General features: G+C 43.1%; 1 protein-coding gene across 1 annotated transcript in view; it reads left to right on the forward strand.

Annotated features, from left to right (window-relative positions):
• LOC126199663 (testis-specific H1 histone-like) overlaps positions 1–15,837 on the forward strand; it is a 172,833-nt gene extending 156,996 nt beyond the window's left edge. Inside the window, exon 3 of the mRNA XM_049936592.1 lies at positions 15,662–15,837. Coding sequence (XP_049792549.1) covers positions 15,662–15,837 — 176 coding nt within the window. The remainder of the gene's footprint in view (positions 1–15,661) is intronic.
• Positions 15,838–18,616: the final 2,779 nt, after the last annotated feature.

The raw sequence follows: 18,616 nt of genomic DNA on the forward strand, positions 1-18,616 counted from the left end.
CTTAGAACCCGAAAAGCATATTTCAGTGACAGTTCCAGTAAAACGTATCCCTTAGGCAGGTAATCAACTGGAAAGTGAGGTCAACATTATCACACGACCTTTCAAGAGCCCCCCCTCCCCCACTCGTACTAAACCTGCAGAAATGTCTTAGCTTAGTCGGTGAGTCCGTAGATGGTGGTACGATTTCCGAGCCGGCCGAAGTGGCCGTGCGGTTAAAGGCGCTGCAGTCTGGAACCGCAAGACCGCTACGGTCGCAGGTTCGAATCCTGCCCCGGGCATGGATGTTTGTGATGTCCTTAGGTTAGTTAGGTTTAACTAGTTCTAAGTTCTAGGGGACTAATGACCCCAGCAGTTGAGTCCCATAGTGCTCAGAGCCATTTGAACCATTTTGAACGATTTCCGACCCGAGTTTTGCGATGATTAAGCCAGTCCTTCTTGAACTGAATCAGTGACTTAGGAATTGTTCCTGCGTGTTATGTTTAGATGCTCTCGCAGTATATGTACCCTTGCAGAGCTGTAACACAGCTGTCTATGTTTTACGTAATGAAGTGGGAAGATAGTTTTACACAGGATGCCAGTATGGTGCGTTTATTAAAGAAACACCGTAAAATGTACTTGTTTACACTTATTATAAGGTAACTATTAACGGTACGACACCACGGTCTACCGCATGACTAGATCGAAAGGCATCCTATCGATGACTGCTGAATATGGCGCACCCTCTGTAACTTGAGTGTACAATCGGTAGTTCATATAAGATCGTACATCTTCGGTTATGTCAATGTTATACATTTATTTATTGATAATGAAACTTTTTAATTAAATTTTTACTTACTTGGACTGAAATAACTGAGAATAAATTTGTTTGATTCTGGAACTGCTCAGTGAAATTGAATGCAAGTGAACCTGCTTAAACTACTGAGTGAAACTGAACGTACTCTCACTTTGCTTGTCTTTATCGTTTCATTTCTGACCTACAGAATTATTCCTGACAAATAAAACTCTAACGCAATCTCGCTGCTCAAAAATGATAACCTGACTTTAAATAATTGATACAAAAGAATGGCCCTGAATAGGAAGAAATCCTAACAATAACGCATACATATCATAGGTCACTTACCTCACAGAAAATCTTCATTACACGAACTACAGCTATGCAGCAAACACCAATAAAGCCAGCCAAATAAAAGATTCTAACTACTGTAGGCTCTAACTAATAATAGTCGTGTGTTTAGCAAAGGAAAGATTTTGTTGCAGAGCAAACAATGTATTTAGCAGATTTTACCTTAGTCATGTGACAACCAGTTTAAAAAAAATGTTTAATCATCAGTAATAAATCTCCATGACGGATACACATTATTAACCTCCATCACTGCTGACTACTCAATCCCAATAGTGCGCACAGCGCTGTCAGAGTTATTAATGCAGAGCGCTACATAGCGCTGCCAACATACAAACACATAAACAGCCTACTTACTATAACAACGTTTCTTAGCATTGTAAAATTACTAAAGGATAGTATTTATGATCCATAGACTCCTCCTAATGTCTGAGTGGCAAAAGGCAACTTTTATTACCAAATATTTATTAATAACAAGTACTTGACTGACACCAGAATAAATGTACTTTCTCTGCGTATCTCTTTGCTGACGCCACGAGCGATTTCTACATCGGCCCCTCATTCCACTGGCTCTGAAAGCGCCAGACGGCCAACCCCCTTTCCTAGCCAGCTTGTGAACCTGCCGCTCACTCCTTACTCCGTACGCACTAGAGCGCTCATACATTCATTTCACGAATGTGAAATTACAAAATTGGAAATAAAGTAAACTGCGCTCTTATCAGCTAATAAGGGGTACTTTACAACCTCAAAAAGAAAAAAAAGGCAGTGTATTCCCCACTAGCACCATTTTTAGCTTCTGAAAAAAAAGGAAGTAGATAGAGTACTTAACAACCAGTGTAGTATTACACCTATCAAAAACACTCACAGGAGGATGTAACACTGTCACGCAGATATTATGAAAAGTGCCAATTACTCCTTTCCAAATCCGTTATTCCAGTTGGCCAGTCATACATATTCCTTCAGGATCATATTTCGAAACGGGCAATAAAGGATTTAATTGACAACATTTAATGACGAATTACAAAAGTAACTGTTACTATTGTAATTGATCCTCTTCCAGTGAATCAGTTAGAGCTACGCATTGATTCAGAAAAGTTCTGTATGTCACATTACGTACTGAACTTTTTCACACTGAAACTTCAGATACACTGGACACACGAGACAAACAATTAAACTGAACGTATTCTCAAGATGACACAGTGTCAGACGCAGACTGCTAACGAAAGTCCGGGAAAGAGGAATAGATTCTTAGATATGTAGTAGCTCGAACACTTACGTAATAGAATCCAGTACGTTGTCCTGGACAGCGAGTGTTCATCAGGAACGAGGATCTCGGCAGGAGTGCCCCCAGGAAGTGTCATACGGACGTTCTTGTTCTGTGCATACATAAATAATCTGCCGAAAGGTGAGCGGCACTGTGCGACTGTTTGCTGATGACGCTGTAGTATATGGCAAAGTATCGTTCTTGAGTGTCTGTGGAAGAATACATAGTGACTCAGACAGTATTTGTATTTCAAATTTTCAAATGTGTGTAAATTCCTAAGGGACCAAACTGCTGAGGCCATCGGTCCCTAGACTTACACACTACTTAAACTAACTTATGCTAAGAACAACACACACCCCTGCCCGAGGGAGGGCTCGAACCTCCGACAGGAGGGGCTGCGCAGTCCGTGACATGACGCCCCAAACCGCGCGGCCACTCCGCGCGCTAGACTTTGTATTTGGTGTGGTGAACGGCAGCTTGCTCCAAATATGGATAAATGTAAGTTAATGCAGATGAGTAGGGAAAACAATACTGTAATGACAGAATACAGTACTAGTGGTACGCCGCTTGACACAGTCACGTGCGTTAAACATCGAGGCCTAAAGCTGCAAACCGATATGAAATGGAATGAACACGTAGAGCCTCTTGTAGGGAAGCTGAATGATCGACTGTAATTTACAGGGAGAATTTTAGGCAAGTGTAGCTCATCTACAAAGCAGACCGCTTATTGAGTATTGAGTATAGCCTGAGTGTTTAGGATCCCCACCAGGTCGGATTAACCCTTAGCTACTATGGATGTTGACAGTTTTTATGTATAAAACCACTGTTTTAGTGAATATATATGTTCATGACTTCCTACTTTACGTTACACTTCTTGGAAACAGAATTTATGGAAATTTGCATTTTTTAAACAGTGTAGTATTTAAAACACTTTGACAAGTAAAACACAGCGAAATTTGCAGTTTATTTTTATTTTACGTATTGCTAAAATAGCAGCACATACTTACCTCTCTATTCACTTACAGATTATCATCAGGGTGACAGTATTACAGATTCGCAACATAACTGTATGGAAAAACACATTTTAGTCATGACAAACTGTACTTGGAATCAGCTTTGAGTTTATTAGTTATGTCAAACGTAGAGCTATTATTCCACCATATAATTCTATTAGGGGAGAAATTTTTCCAAATTTTTATTTTAAAAATCAAGAAGAAAGTAATTACCTTACATGTTCGTCTGAGGCCCTGAATCAGATTTTAATTGCTTTCACTCTGCTTGCATTCCACGCAGACCGACCTACAATTCTCCAACCAAGTCATAATACCACACTGTTGGCACGGATACTTGTTTTTGACTTCAATCAGTCGTCAAAAGGTTTATGTTTTTCGTCTTTCAAAATTTTAGGAATCTGTTGCAGTCCAGGCAGCTGCAAGACAAGGTCGACTTGCCTTGTTCTTACGATAGTTAGCGGCTTCTGTTTTCTCCATCGAAAACATCTTTCTGGTCTTACCGAAGAAGTATGCTTCTCCATCGTCATCACGTGTCACATTTTCATCACTTTGTTTCTTTCTTCGAAGTAGTATCGTGATCAATAAATATACGAAATCAGTGTCAGTATCACTGTCATCAAAGTCTTCATCTCAGAATTCGCTGAGGCGTTCTAGAACACCCATATCTGTCTCGTGTAGAAAACATTGCATAGGTGGTCTAGCATTCCTCACCTCGGAGAAACGGTAGCACGCAACAAAAACACGACACGCAAACACTATGGTATGTCTGTAGTGATGGGGAGCTCGTGAATGAGTCGTTTAAATGAACGCTTCACTCCAGTGAAGTGTGAACTAACCACTCAATTTCAATGAACTGGTACTTCAAACTCTCCACAGATAGTACACTCCACACTTTTTTTTCTAGTTCGTTCACTCACTCTCTTCCCCTCTCCCTCTCCCACTCCCACTACATTGGCGCTACGTCACTCATTCTCCCTTCACTTCAATCCTCCCTTTACTGCCTGTCGACGAATCGCGCGGTGAAATACACTTAGAACAACAGTTGCACTTTGCTTTCACATAACCTAAATCGGCGAAGAAACCCCAAATTTCACTACTTTTACGCGATCGCGTGTTGCTAGCCATTGTATAAGCGTGAACAGACACAAAAACTGCTTTCGAATAAAATAAAGAGGGATTTTACCTGAAATCGTACCAATGACTACAGGTGACAGGTTACGTTTTGAATTTAGAGGGTTATTATTCTCAATAAAAATAAAATCTCCAGGAAAACTTCTGAATAATTACTTAAAGTAGGTATATAGACTTTGTGACAGTGGTAAACATACTCATTCTATTTTGGATTAAATTTTAAAAGGAACATAAACTTGGACTGCATTTCGTTGGTAGCCCTAGTTTTCAGTCCATAAATACAACAAATAAGGTTTCACTTGGCAGATGAAGACTCTTTTTGGCGCTTCATGAGAAAATGTCGAGCAAGATTAAACGTAATACCTTCTTTATATGTGACAGGCTTCTCTGTTTATCTTTCCTTTGTCCCCTTCGACCATCCTGTATTTAAGTTAACTCAGACGCTGTAAGACGCAAAACGTTGCATGCACGTTACTGCATAGTTCGGCCATCTGTTGGTAAAAATATGAAGTATTACGAAGCTTTATTGTACGAGCGAGGCGACGCGAGCGTAGCCGCGGCTGAACGGCGAACTGGGCAACTTCGCCAGGCTTCCGTACTTCATGAATGAACTACTTCATTTGAACCCTTCACGGCAAAGAGTGAAATGAATGAAGTACTTCACGGGAATGAACGAGTTCGACCCATCTCTATATGTCTGTGAAACCCCTCAAGGCACAAGAATAAGAAACAAATTGTAACAACAATGCCAGATTTCTGGCACGTGTAGCCTGTCATCCAATAGGAAGGTGCACAGACGATTCCACTTCACCTCACAGGGGTGTGTGAAATATCACAAGATGAAAAACTATAGCGGTCTGAGAGGCCATCCATAGTACTTAAAGGTTAAATGTTCAAATGTGTGTGAAATCCTATGGGACTTAACTGCTAAGGTCACAAGTCCCTAAGCTTACACACTGCTTAACCTAAATTATCCTAATGACAAACACACACACACCCATGCCCGAGGGAGGACTCGAACCTCCGCCGGGACCAGCCGCACAGTCCCTGACTGCAGCGCCATAGACCGCTCGGCTAATCCCGCGCGGCCTTAAAGGTTAAAGGAAAACATCGAAGCAACTAGGAGACGCGTTGCTAGATTTGTTACCGGTACGTTCGATCAACACGCGACTGTAATTGAAATTCAACGCGGACTCAAATGGGAACTCCTGGAGGGAAGGAGACGTTATTTTCGCGAAACATTGTTCAGGAACATAACATAACATAACAGCAAAACTCTCAGCACCTGTCGGCGAAATATTATGTAATAAAATGGAATCAAGAAGTCGGCTGAATACCTGGAAGAGCACCATTAACTACCGAGGAAGTTAAGAGCACCGGCATTTTCGACAGACTGCAGAACAATTCTACTGACAGCAATATACATCTCGCGTAAGGACCGTGAAGACAAGATAAGAGGAATCAGCACTCGTACGGAAGCTTTCCTCGCTCTCCATTTGCCAATGGAACAGGCAAGGGAATGATCAAAAGTCGTACGTACAAGGTACTCTCTGTCAGGCACCGTATGATAGTCTGTGGAGTATTTATGCAGATTTGGAAACATAACCACAAGGTTTCCTGCTATCGAAGAACTGTCACTAATCACTAAACAACCAAACGGTAACAATAATAAATTATTCCTAATTATTTTAGCTTTGGCTCACTAATATTGGTTTAGTGTAGTGTCCGTAATTGGAAGTTTGGTGACTTTTTACTTTTCGAAACTGGCAACAAAAGATTTCCAAACTTAAAATTACTTGTGGCTAAACCATCCTTTCGATTTATTGATGCATTCAAACATCACAAACGAACATGTCGCCACTTACCGTAGCTACGCCGTTGATGACAGGTAGTTGGTTGCGCAGGACGCAGAAGCTGTGCTGAAAAATGTGGCGAACTCAAGCGACAGCAGTGAAGGACTCGCCATCTAACTGTCTGTAAGGCTGGCGGCCGGAAGAACAATACGCTTGAAATTTCTGCGGTTCAAGCGATGTGCCACAGTACAGTATTTGAAACTCTCGTTTTTTCCATTTCTGTGTGAATTATACGAGGCACCCTCTATTAAGTAGCAGGAAAAGAAAAAAAAAAATGCAAGCAGCTAGGCACTGTAGAGTAGTGTACCGCTAGTGTTAATATTTAAACAGCATCGCCTGTAAAAATTCGCGTAATTAAATTCTTGTTTTAATTTCTCGAGAGATTTTTATTTTTAGCGAGGAAATAAATTTCTGCGGTACGGGCCAGCAGTTAGTTGGGTTAACACTAAACAGTTGCTCGCGGCCTAGAGTCAGTGCACTGGGTGAGGAACGGACGTGGCAGCGGAGAAGTTCCGCGCAGACGTCTCAACTCGCGACCATCAAAGCGAGCTGTTATTTGCTCCCCACCAGCTGCATGGAAACCTCGAGGAAATTAATGCCCGAGCTGTAGAGGTGCTACCCTGGCGAAACGTCGTAGCCTTATTGCCGCCGATTCAGAGTAATGGGGCCTCGAGGCGGCTCTGTTAATTTCTCGTAATTGCCGTGGATGGGAAACAGGCGGAAAACTCGTCTCTCAAAGTAACGAGGTAAGTAGGAAACAATTATAATCCAACATCAGTTTCCAGATCATGTTCCCCTAGGTAACCACATAAAAGAACTGAAATACGATGGGTCTTTCACACCAGAGAAAACACTTTCCGAACTATAGTCCCACTAGACGGATATTTTTCTTAACCTTTTTCTGAAAAAATAAACCCACTTCTACAATACCATTACTCAAAATGTTACATAATTAACGGGTTCTTCCGGCTACAAACTACAACTGACGAGCAGTCTACCGAATGAATAACTCTGTTTTCTAATAGTTTATCATTCATACATTAACCCACTAGAACGGATCACTCCTTTACTACTAGAACTTCCCATACGTCAAAGTCAATTACTGATCTGAATTGCGATCTGAATTTCTATTTTGTGCAGCTCAAACATTTTTGTAGCTTCCATCAAGGTTAAATTTCCTACAGTTAATATTATTATGATGTAAGATGGAGACTGGTAATAGCAAGAACAGCATTTCTGAAATGGAGAAATCTGTTAACACTTAATACAAATGGACGTGCTAGGAAGTCTTTTCTGAGAGCAGTTATCTAGAGTTTTGTTGATTTGGGGGAAGAGACCAAACAGCGAGGTCATCGGTCTCATCGGATTAGGGAAGGATGGGGAAGGAAGTCGGCCGTGCCATGTCAAAGGAACCATCCCTTCATCTGCCTGAAAAGATTTAGGGAAATCGTGGTAAACCTAAACCAGGATGGCCGGATGCGGGATTGAACCGCCGTCCTCCAGAATGCGATTCCAGTGTGCTAACCCCGCGCCATTTCGCTCGGTAATTATCTAGAGCAATTACCAAGATCGTGGTACACATACCACTGGTGGTACGCAAGGATATTTCCTGTGGTAGGCGTACAAGTAAACAAAACATTTAGCGATATAACTAGGTTGGTAGATCTATTGCCTTTTTTTCAAAAGGATATCTGAGTTTTGTAAAAAAGAATAAAAATACATGTCAAATGTTATTAACACTGATACTAACTTGATAATAGCCTCATACCTGACTGGTTTTAGAATTGCAAAGGAAGGAAAACCGTAACAGGCGAGTATCTCTCTCTACCTGCAACTATAAAATGTGCTTCCACGAAATCTTTTTACTTGATTGTGTCACATTTCTATCATACATAGTGAAAGATGTCGAAACTGACCGTTTCGTCGACTTTCACGTTATCAATATTTGATATGCAAATTATATACCGAAATTTGTAAATCCCCCACCCCCATGAACCATGGGGTGGCTTGCGTGCTTCCACGATACAGGCAGCCGCACTGTAGGGGCAAAAAAAGTGGAGGGATATCTGCTGACAGGCCTCTAGAGTAGATGACATTCCATCAGAACTACTGATAACCTTTGGAGAGCCAGCCATGACAAAACTATTCTGTGTTAATCAAGATGTCTGCGACATGCGAAATAGTCTTGGACTTCAAGAAGAATATAATAACTCCAGTTCCAAAGAAAGCAGCTGCTGACTGGTGTGAATATTACCGAACTAGGAGTTTAATAAGTCATGGTTGCAAAATACTAAATGGTTCAAATGACTCTGAGCACTATGGGACTTAACTTCTGAGGTCATCAGTCACCTAGAACTTAGAACTACTTAAACCTAAGTAACCTAAGGACATCACACACATCCATGCCCGAGGCAGGGTTCGAACCTGCGACCATAGCGGTCGCGCGGTTCCAGACTGTAGCGCCTAGAACCGCTCGGCCACCCCGGCCGGCTTCAAAGTACTAACACGAATTCTTTACAGAAAGATGGAAAAACTGATCGAAGCCAACCTTGCGGAATATCATTTTGGATTCCGGAGAAATGTAGGAACACGCCTGGCAATAGTGACTCTATAACTTACCTTAGAAGATAGGTTAAGGAACGGTAAAACACAATTTATAGCATTCGTAGTCTTAGAGGAAATTTTTGATAATGTTAACTGGAATAGCCTCTTTGAAATTCTGAAAGTAGCAGGGGTAAAATACAGTGAACGAAAGGCTATTTACTTTTACAGGAACCAGACGGTAGTTCTAAGAGTTGAGGAGCGTGAAAGAGAGGCAGAGGTTGGAATGGGTGTGACACAGGATTGTAGCCTATCACCTATGTTATTCAATGTGTACTTTGAACAAGCACTAAAGCAAACAGCAGAAAACTTTGGTATAGGAATTAAAGTTCAGGGAGAAGAAATAGAAACCTTCAGGTTTGCTAATGGTTGTAATTCTGTCACACAGCAAAGCAGTGGAAGAGCAGATAAGCGGAATGGAGAGTGTCTTGAGAGAAGGATATAGGATGAAATCAATAAAAACAAAATTAAATCAGGTGATGCCGAGGAAATTAGATTAGGTCACTAGACTTTCAAAGTGATATGAGTTTTGTTAATTGGGCAGCAAAATAACTGGTAATGGCCGAAGTAGACGGGATATAAAATGTAGGCTGACAAAGGCAAGAAAAACGTTTATGAAGAAGAAAAATTTTTTAACGTCGAACGTAGATTTAAGTGTCAGGAAGTCTTTTCTAAAAGTATTTGTATGGAGTGAAGCCATGAATGGAAGTGAAACATGGACGATAAACAGTTCAGACAAGAAGAGAACTGAAGCTTTTGAAATGTGTCGCCACAGAAGAATGCTGAAGATTACATGGGTAGATCACGTAACTAATGTGGAGGTACTGAACAGGGTGGAGAAAGAAATCTGTGGAACAATCTGACTACAGGAAAAGATCGGTTAATATACCACATACCGAAACGTGGAGAAGCACCAGATTACTATTGGAAGGTTAAAATCGGAGACGGAAACCCAAGAGATGAATACTGTAAGCAGATTCAGAAGGGTGTAAATAGTAGCAGTTATGCGGAAATGAAGAGGTTCGCACAAGATAGAGTAGCTTGGAGAGCTGCGTCAAACCATTCTTCGGACTGAAGACCACAACAACAAAATATGTAGATCGAAATCATTTGATTTGAAAATAACGTATTCCTTTATTTTATTAAAAATTACCCATGTATTCGCTTCATTTAATTTTCTTACCGACTCTGATTCCTAATACATCAAGTCATTGTAGCAGCTTTCCTATTTGAGAATTTCTTTTGGATGGGCTGTCAGTTTCACAGACAGCAGAACGAAGCGGATGGAAGGACACCATTAACGTAGTTCTTAAAAAAGATGACTTAGGTAGGACAGCACTGACCGAAGGCTACGGTGTGCAGTGGGGAGGCTAAGGGGATTCCTGTCCGGAGCCGAGACAGTACGGACTGGCGAGAATGCGTTGTCAGGATGTCCTGGCAGGATGTGGAGAATTCTGGATGGCCTGACCGCCGCTCACACGTCCAAACAAAACGTTGTCTAAAGAACAGTTACATGTCTCGGCTAGCGGGCAGCAACGGGCTTTGTGTAGAAATACGGAGGAGGAATGGCGCTAGCCAGTCAGTAGGAATTCACCGCTGGGTAGCACGGTCTCTGTGAAAGCAGCTAGGAGGGATGGGAAGGCATTTATGGCCATACGATCCCAGCAGAACACCCCAGGAGAGGAGTGACGATTTCATAAGTGAGAGACTGCAGCTCTCTTGTCTCAAAATGCTTGCAGCTGGGCCCTCGTGAAAAAAGCATACAGGAATCTCAGAAGGATTGGAAACATGGTTTTGCATAGAATAAAGGACTGCTTTGTGTCACCAACAGGACAGAGCTGAAACAATTTGCTTTCTTCCCCTGTAGTCATGTAACCCTTTGAGCGCAAAAATATGGGAATTTCGTTGGACAGACAAGTGTGACGTAGTAATTTTTGGAAAATTACTGAGAAGTGGAGGACGCTCTCCAGCCAGATTCGTGGGTAGCTTTTATTCTTATTGTGTGGGTGGACGTTCCAGCGAAATTTATTGTTGTCATTAGATAACTGCTTGTGAGATTATTTTTTTTTTTTTTTTTTTTTGGATTGGCACGCCAGGAAGTTGGCGAATGTTATGAGGGAGGATAGGAGGTGCTAAAGAGACACTTCGAATTCTGCTCGCAGTCTTTAAGGTGAACAGTAGTTACTTCAGTTTCCAGCTCCAACTGGAGCAAGATAAAAAGTTTCCGCTAGGTAACTTTTCGGGTTTGACGGGCATCGTATTCGATGGAGTCTCCGGCAGGAGCAGATCACCGACGGTGCAATGACTGTGCTTCTACAGGGTGGAGAAAAATTGTGCCACGAAATTTTAACCCTGGATAGCTGATGCCAGTAGGAACCAAAATTACTAATGTTGTGTAGGTCGACAACGCACCATTTTTAAACTATGGAAACTTGGCGCCACTCGCTCCGATTGGCTGTGGGATTGCCCTGTTCCCGTTCGTCAGTTGACGGGCAGCTCTGTGGTTGTCGGTTCACACATACAAACGTACTTAGCCCCGTCACTGCTCCAACGTGATACGCACATGTGTCGAATAGGTCTTTCCGTTTGTCTCCACCTCTAGTCAGAGGCATTAGCACGTAAGCTTCTCTTCGGATCACACACACACACTTCACCTTCGATTTAGTCGTTCAGTAAGCATGGCGGCACAGTATTCGTTTGAAGAACCAGATATGGTTTTTGTTTATGGATTAGCCGACGGTAATGTGAATGAGGTTCGACGGTTGTATAGGAACTGTACCCAGCAAGATGCCCCTCACACCCGCAGACCTTCACAGCAATTCACCGGCGACTTGGTGAAACAGGCTCGTAAGCGGTATATCATGGTGATGCTGAAAGACCTCGAACACGACAGGATGCTGCATTTGAAGGGACTGTTCCCGAGCGCTTCGAGGAAGCACCTACGACAAGTACTCGAGAGGCTGGACACAACATGGGCTTCACTCATCGGTTAGTCTAGGAGGTTTTGAGGGATGACGACCAGCATCCATTTATTTTCCACCCTGTCCAAGACCTAAACCCTGTGGCGGACTACGAACGAGGGCTAGGGTTTTGCCGGTGGTTTCTGCGGCGTGTTGCACGAGATCCCGACTTCCCCGCCATTGTGTTGTTTACCGACGAGTGCGCCTTTCATCGGGATAGCCTTTGCAACACTCGATACGTTCATTACTGGGCAAGAGGAAATTCTCACATCACGTAAGTCCACGGACACCAGGAACAATTTTCACTCAATATTTGGGCAGATGTTGTGGGTGACCATCTGATTGGTCCGGTCCGTCTACCTCCTCCAATTCCCGGGGCAAATTACCTTCACTTTTTGCAAGAAACTCTACCTGGCCTGCTGGAAGATGTTCCCCTGAACGTAAGGCTACGCTTGTGGTTGCAGCATGTTAGGGGCACCCGCACATAACAGTCGTGCTGTGAGCGGATATTTAAACAAACTCTTTGGCGGCTGCGAAATTGGCAGAGGTGCTCGTAGGACATGGAGCCAGCGATCACCAGACCTCACGCCACGGGACTTTTTCCTGTGGGGATTCTTCACGGTTCTAATTCACCCACCCGGCCGCGAACCACCTAGAAACGAAGAGGAATTAATGGATATCATTCAACATGCCGCCAATCACCTCAGGGTAATTCCAGGAATCCTTGAAAGAGTTCGGCAAAAGACCGTTCGACGTTACCAAGCTTGTGTCGCGTCAGAGGGTCGCCAGTTCGAGTACCTGCTTTAAGTAAACCATGTCCTAGTTACAAAAAAGACCCTTTTCAGGGCCGACACAATTTTTGAAAGGCTTTCTGCACCCGAACTAACAGTTGTTGCCGCATTTGTTCTCGGTATGTCTTATCATCAAACTACAATGGATGTGTTGGGACCACAGCGGATTCACCCCCAGGCTCACAGAATGGAAGGCTGGTGCGCTACCACCGAGCGTGCGGGCCGCCTTGGATACATTACGATCCCCGGCAAGCAAAGCATTCACGGTCATGCGTTGTCCAGAGCATCTGGCAACAGGGCAATTCCTCGACCAATCGAAGCGCATGGCGCCAAGTTTCCGTAGTTTAAAAATTATGCGTTGTCGACCTACGCAACATTAGTAGTTTTGGTTCCTATTGGCATCAGCTATCCAGGGTTAAAATTTCGAGGCAGTTTTTCTCCACCCTGTATAACCGCATCTAATCAGTCAACAGTATTACTGGCAGTCAGCACAGTAACACAGTTAACAATTGTGAGGTTTGAAATCGATTTTGGTGGGTGTAGATCGCATTGTGCTCAGGTATTTTCTTGAGTAGGAAGAAGACGCCCTTCTGCCATTCATAAAATTAGAAACTCAAGTTTTCGGCAATCACTGTCGTCGGATCGCAGAAATGGATCAGTCATGCTAGAAATGTAGTAACTTTACCTATGCCAGCCGCTGCGGCCGAGCGGTTCTAGGCGCTTCAGTCCGGAACCACATGGCTGCTACGGTCGCAGGTTTGAATCCTGCCCCAGGCATGGATGTGTGTGATGTCCTTCGGTTAGTTAGGTTTAAGTATCTCTAAGTCTAGGGGACTGATGACCTCAGATGTTAAGTCCAAACTTTACCTATGAGTTCTTTACCTTGGATCTGCACCAACCATAGTTCCTTGAGATGTGTCTCGTACTTGTTAAAATCTTCGTCAATAAATAGGCTAATTAACCATGTTTACATTGTATTTCAGTGCAACTGCTGCACACGTTTGTCAGGTTTTGTAATAAACAATAGAATTTATGGTAACTTTGACTTAAATTAAATAAGCATCTTAGCTGGCCACAAAACTAAATTATAGTGTCATAATTCCACTATCCTTTTGAAGTCTACAGGGCCTTAATTTACCGTTAGTTAAATATCCTTGGGTAACAATTAATAATTTACAGTTTTCATTGGGTATCTACACACAGTTACAGGTCAGACATTCAAAGGTGTAGGCGATGAGGTAGTACAATGGTAGTTGAGCGACACGACCCAAAAACTGAATGCATCCCATCCCCATCTTCGCCACCTGAGGGTTCGTTAAAAAGTAAACACGCCATAATGGTAACTCCCAGATCTCTAAAAATGTCAAGTGGCACAGAGTGACAAAAGGTCTGGGAAACCATGGTCTAGTGTGTATAATCTGCATATTCAGTGGTGTATTTTCAGTGACTTGTCCTGAGACCAGACGTTATTCATGATTTTGAAGTGAACTGCATCGAAGGGTATATACGAATGTGAAAGTATGAAGTTTCAATTAGCTGATTATCTTGATGTTCGATTTGTCGTCTTCTTTGAAGGCATGATAACCTCTGTAGCTTTTCTTCGAGTAGGAGAAAATTAACAGATGAAAGGATTGTGAAAATCGGACAGTTCTCGAAATAGTAAACGAAATAATAAATCTGATCTTTCAAATGGTTGTATACTGCAACGTTTAACACATTGTGGCGGCACAATCTGGACAAACAAAATGAATTATACGTCTGTCTTCTACAGTCTCACGAAACGACTCGACTTTCATTTACACCCACTTCCCACCAAGTCTCAGCTCTGTGAGGAAGAACAGATATACAATAAAGAGTTTTCATCTTTTTTCAGAGACAGTAGCTGATACATGCGTTGAGTGGCGACAGTGACCTTTTTAAAATGGTTCAAATGGCTCTAAGCACTATGGGACTCAACATCTGAGGTCATCAGTCCCCTTGACTTGGAACTACTTAACTAACCTAAGGACATCACACACATCCATGCTCGAGGCAGGATTCGAACCTGCGACCGTAGCAGCAGCGCGGTTCTGGACTGAAGCGCCTATAACCGCTCGGTCACAGCGGCCGGCGTACCTGTTTAAATGATCACGTTTTATGCTCCAGCGGACATATGGCCTTCAGTTCGTTCGAAGCGTCCTGGATGGATAAGGGAGCGTTGCGGTCTGGGAAATGTTTTTGCTACATTCCCTGGGTGATCTCGTTATTCTGGAAGGCACAACGGATCAGACTAGCATGCACCTATCCATGGGGACTATGTCTAACTCAAGACAGCGTTTGTTTTTCCTCGGCACGGTGGCATCTACCAGCAGGACAACGGAACGTCAGACAGCTAGCACTGTAAGGGCTTGTTTCCGCGAGCACCATGATGAGTTTACCGTGCTGCCCTGGCCAACAAACTCCACGGACTTAAACCCAATCGAGAACCTGTCGAACTAACTCGATTGGTCTGTTCACCCCATGGAGAAACCTCGCGCAGTCGACCACGGCGCTGGAGTCGGCATGGCTCCACGTGGCTGTCGGTACCTTCCAGAAATTCACTGATTCTCTTCCTGAGCGTCTCATCCTGCAAAACGTGGTTATTCAGGCTTGTGGCAGACGGTCACAGTAATGTGACCGGCCAATGTACTTATAATATTTCAAGAAGCAATATCAATTGAAGAAGCTAGAGATTTTGTACACGGTCTCGTAAGGACCATAAAGACAAAATTGACTAACTACTAGAGTCATTTAAGCATTCATTCTTTTTGCGCTCCGTGTATGTTTGGAAGTGGAAGAAACCTTGACGTGTGGCAAAATGCTAAGTGACCTCATCCACGACCTTCGCAGTGGTTTGCAGAGTGTGTATGTGTATGCAACTGTAGTATACCGGTGTATTGTGTTTCTCAGTGGCGCTGGTGCCTAAAGAGGAACAGTGCCCTATTGTAGGACCCCTGCAGTGTAGCAGTGGACAGAAAGCAGACACCTTGCAATCAGTGCCGAGGTTGGGGACTCCAGGCGCTGGAGGTGCGCCGGAGGACGGCACAGCAATCAGAGGGCGCGTCTGGCGGCTGAAGGGCGCGTGATCGATAACAGGCGCGGACAGGCAGGGTGGGCTCCCGCTGACGCTGCCCTTTGTGGGCCCGCTGTCGGAATGCCACCACACACCCCCGGGGCCTTCGCTCCGTCGCCCGGTGCCCTTCCCAGTCCCTTCCAGTTGGTCTCAAATCACCTGATGCCATATCTACATCTACCACCTATACTCTCCAAACCACTGTGCACTGTATGGCAGGGGACACTTCCCTCGAGTTTATTTCTGCTGAATGTTGTTTGATTGCTCAGCAGTTCAATTTCCAAACATTACATTGTACATGCTATTCAGACTGTACTCATCTGGCCACAAAACACCCGGATTTCAACCCAATCAAGAATCTATGGGACCATCTCAATCGGGCTGTTCGCGTCATGGTTTCTGAACCGATAAACCCAGCGCAGCTGGCCACGGCACTGGAGTCGTCATGGCTCCACATCACTGTCGGTACCTTCCAGAAGCTCACTGCTTATCTTCCTGAACTTCTCGCTGCTGCCCACTGTGACGTCGCAGCTATTTACACGGCTGCAGAGTTTTACAGTAACTTTTATTCCGTTAGATCAAGCTCTATTGGAGGCTGGCAACGAAGCCTCCAGCCCCGGCCGTTGTGTAGTCGGCTGCTGGCGTCATAAAGCCATCTGTCTGCGCGGACCGTGAGAACTGCTCTGTGAGGAGCGTACTAAGATCACTTATTTATCTTATCTAAGAAACTAAATAACTATGATAAATATGATCTGTTTGTTTTCAAATTTGGTATAGGAACTTTTATAAATTAGAAGAACAGTGTGCAAAATTTTCATGCTGATAACTTTAATACTTTTGAAAATATAAAAAAAACCTATACAGAAGTACTTAACCGACACTTTGTAAAGTAAATTCAGATAGGAATCACGACTGTTTAAGTTTCTTTGTCATTTGAAAATACTAACAGCACTCAGTGCGCACAAGTTATTTTTAAATAATTTTAGTTCTAAACTTTTAATAATCTTGCTTTCGTAACAAAAATAATAATTTAAAAGTTGATATTTATGTTTTGTGGTAGGGTGGGAGTAGATGACAGTGAATGTGAGTGTGTATGTGGGGACATACGTCAAATTTTAATTTTATAATGTATAACACCATCCGTAACTAGCAAGTGTTATGTAACCAGGATATCCTTAAAACGGTGAATCCCCCTGACTGGTGGATCACGTATGTCTAGGAGCGTTTGCTTTTGTAATAAGGCGGCCAGAAAGATAGTAAGAGGATACTTAGTGCTAAAGTATATTTCTAGCATAGTTTTCTTTTACTTTTCGTTTGGTTTGGTTTTGTGGAACATTTTGTGAATTTTTGAAATATGAAATGACGTAGATGCATCTGCGAATGCTGATTGGAGTAAAGCGGTTTGCGCGCGAAATTGATCTTGAAAGGTTAATCTGATTGGATGATCGTTTTGATCAACCAATGAAAGAAGAGTCTTTCCCGTGTAACTGAATGAGTTATATACCCTGTGAGCGACGGCATTGAGTCAGTCGTGGACTCGCTGTCGGACGAGAAGGTCGTGTTAAATGTGTCCGAAAAAATTATCTGTAAGATGAAGAAATGACGGTTAAATCGGACTCAGTCTATATCGCCGTACTAGCAGATGCAATTACGGACATTTCGGTGAAGTTTTGAGAGGTTTTGCAATGTTGATTGCAGAATAAACCGCGTGTGACACTATCAGCATTTGTGAATATTCTGCGTGGCGTGTTTCGTATGCACGTACAGAACATTTTGGCGAGCATCTTCTTTCGAAGAATACACTGAAAAGGACCGAATGTGAACTCGCTTTGTAACAGAGTATTGCCTGAGTTAATATCGTAATATTTCGGGTTGGACTTTGCACATTGCTGGCTGTCTTACGTCTGTTAAAATCTGCAGGAACTAGTGGTAGATGAACTACCAACGTATATGTCGGCTTGGTGACACCGTAAATGAAAAGAACCGTAATAAAACATCTGTATCTACAAACAAACATTTTCAATGAAGGGAGGAAGCACCCGCTTTGTCCGTTATTAATAGAGATTTACAGGTTTATTTTGTTACTTGAGTTACACGGACTTTGTAATCGTAAGTATGGACGGTGGTTTTCCTTAGCGCTGCTTTTCTCATCGTCTACATAGTACCTACGAATGCAGAGCGACAGATGGTGAATGGACGCTATACTGAGGTAGGTGGACATTAAATAAACCGCAAAACGAGCCCCGCGAACCTCGCCCCGCCGCACCACGTTGCAAAAGGTGATTATTCAGGCTTCTGACAGGTGGTCACGTTAATGTGACTAGAAAGTACATTTACTGTACTCTATGAGAATCTCCTCTCGACAGTTTTGACTGTCGATGCAACCTCTGTAGCAACCTATTTGATTGGTCACTGTGACAGTTTCAAGTCTTTGGGAGTCCGCTTCACTTTAGACCAATAGGATTCGCTTGTGGGTGTTGACTATGTGGTTCTGTTCGTTTGAACGGAATATGCCATCAAGTTACTTATGCACTCTCTGTTCTGACTCTATATCGGGGACACTAACAAGCTTCATACTGTGTATTGATGTTGACAGTAGGCCGCCTGTGACTGGCGGAGTGTCATGCTGTTGTGCAGATACTACAATTATGAGGAATCAGGTGAGATCACTACAATACTTATTTAGCTATTTAGAAGCTGGTTATTGGGTTATTGCATCACACAATTTATTTTACTACGTGGCACTGTAAAATCAATGGCGAAACCCTCTCCTTAACTCCAGTAATTAGTTT

The sequence above is a fragment of the Schistocerca nitens genome, chromosome 8 (genome assembly GCF_023898315.1).
Source record: "Schistocerca nitens isolate TAMUIC-IGC-003100 chromosome 8, iqSchNite1.1, whole genome shotgun sequence".
In the NCBI taxonomy this organism is placed as follows: Eukaryota; Metazoa; Arthropoda; class Insecta; order Orthoptera; family Acrididae; genus Schistocerca; species Schistocerca nitens.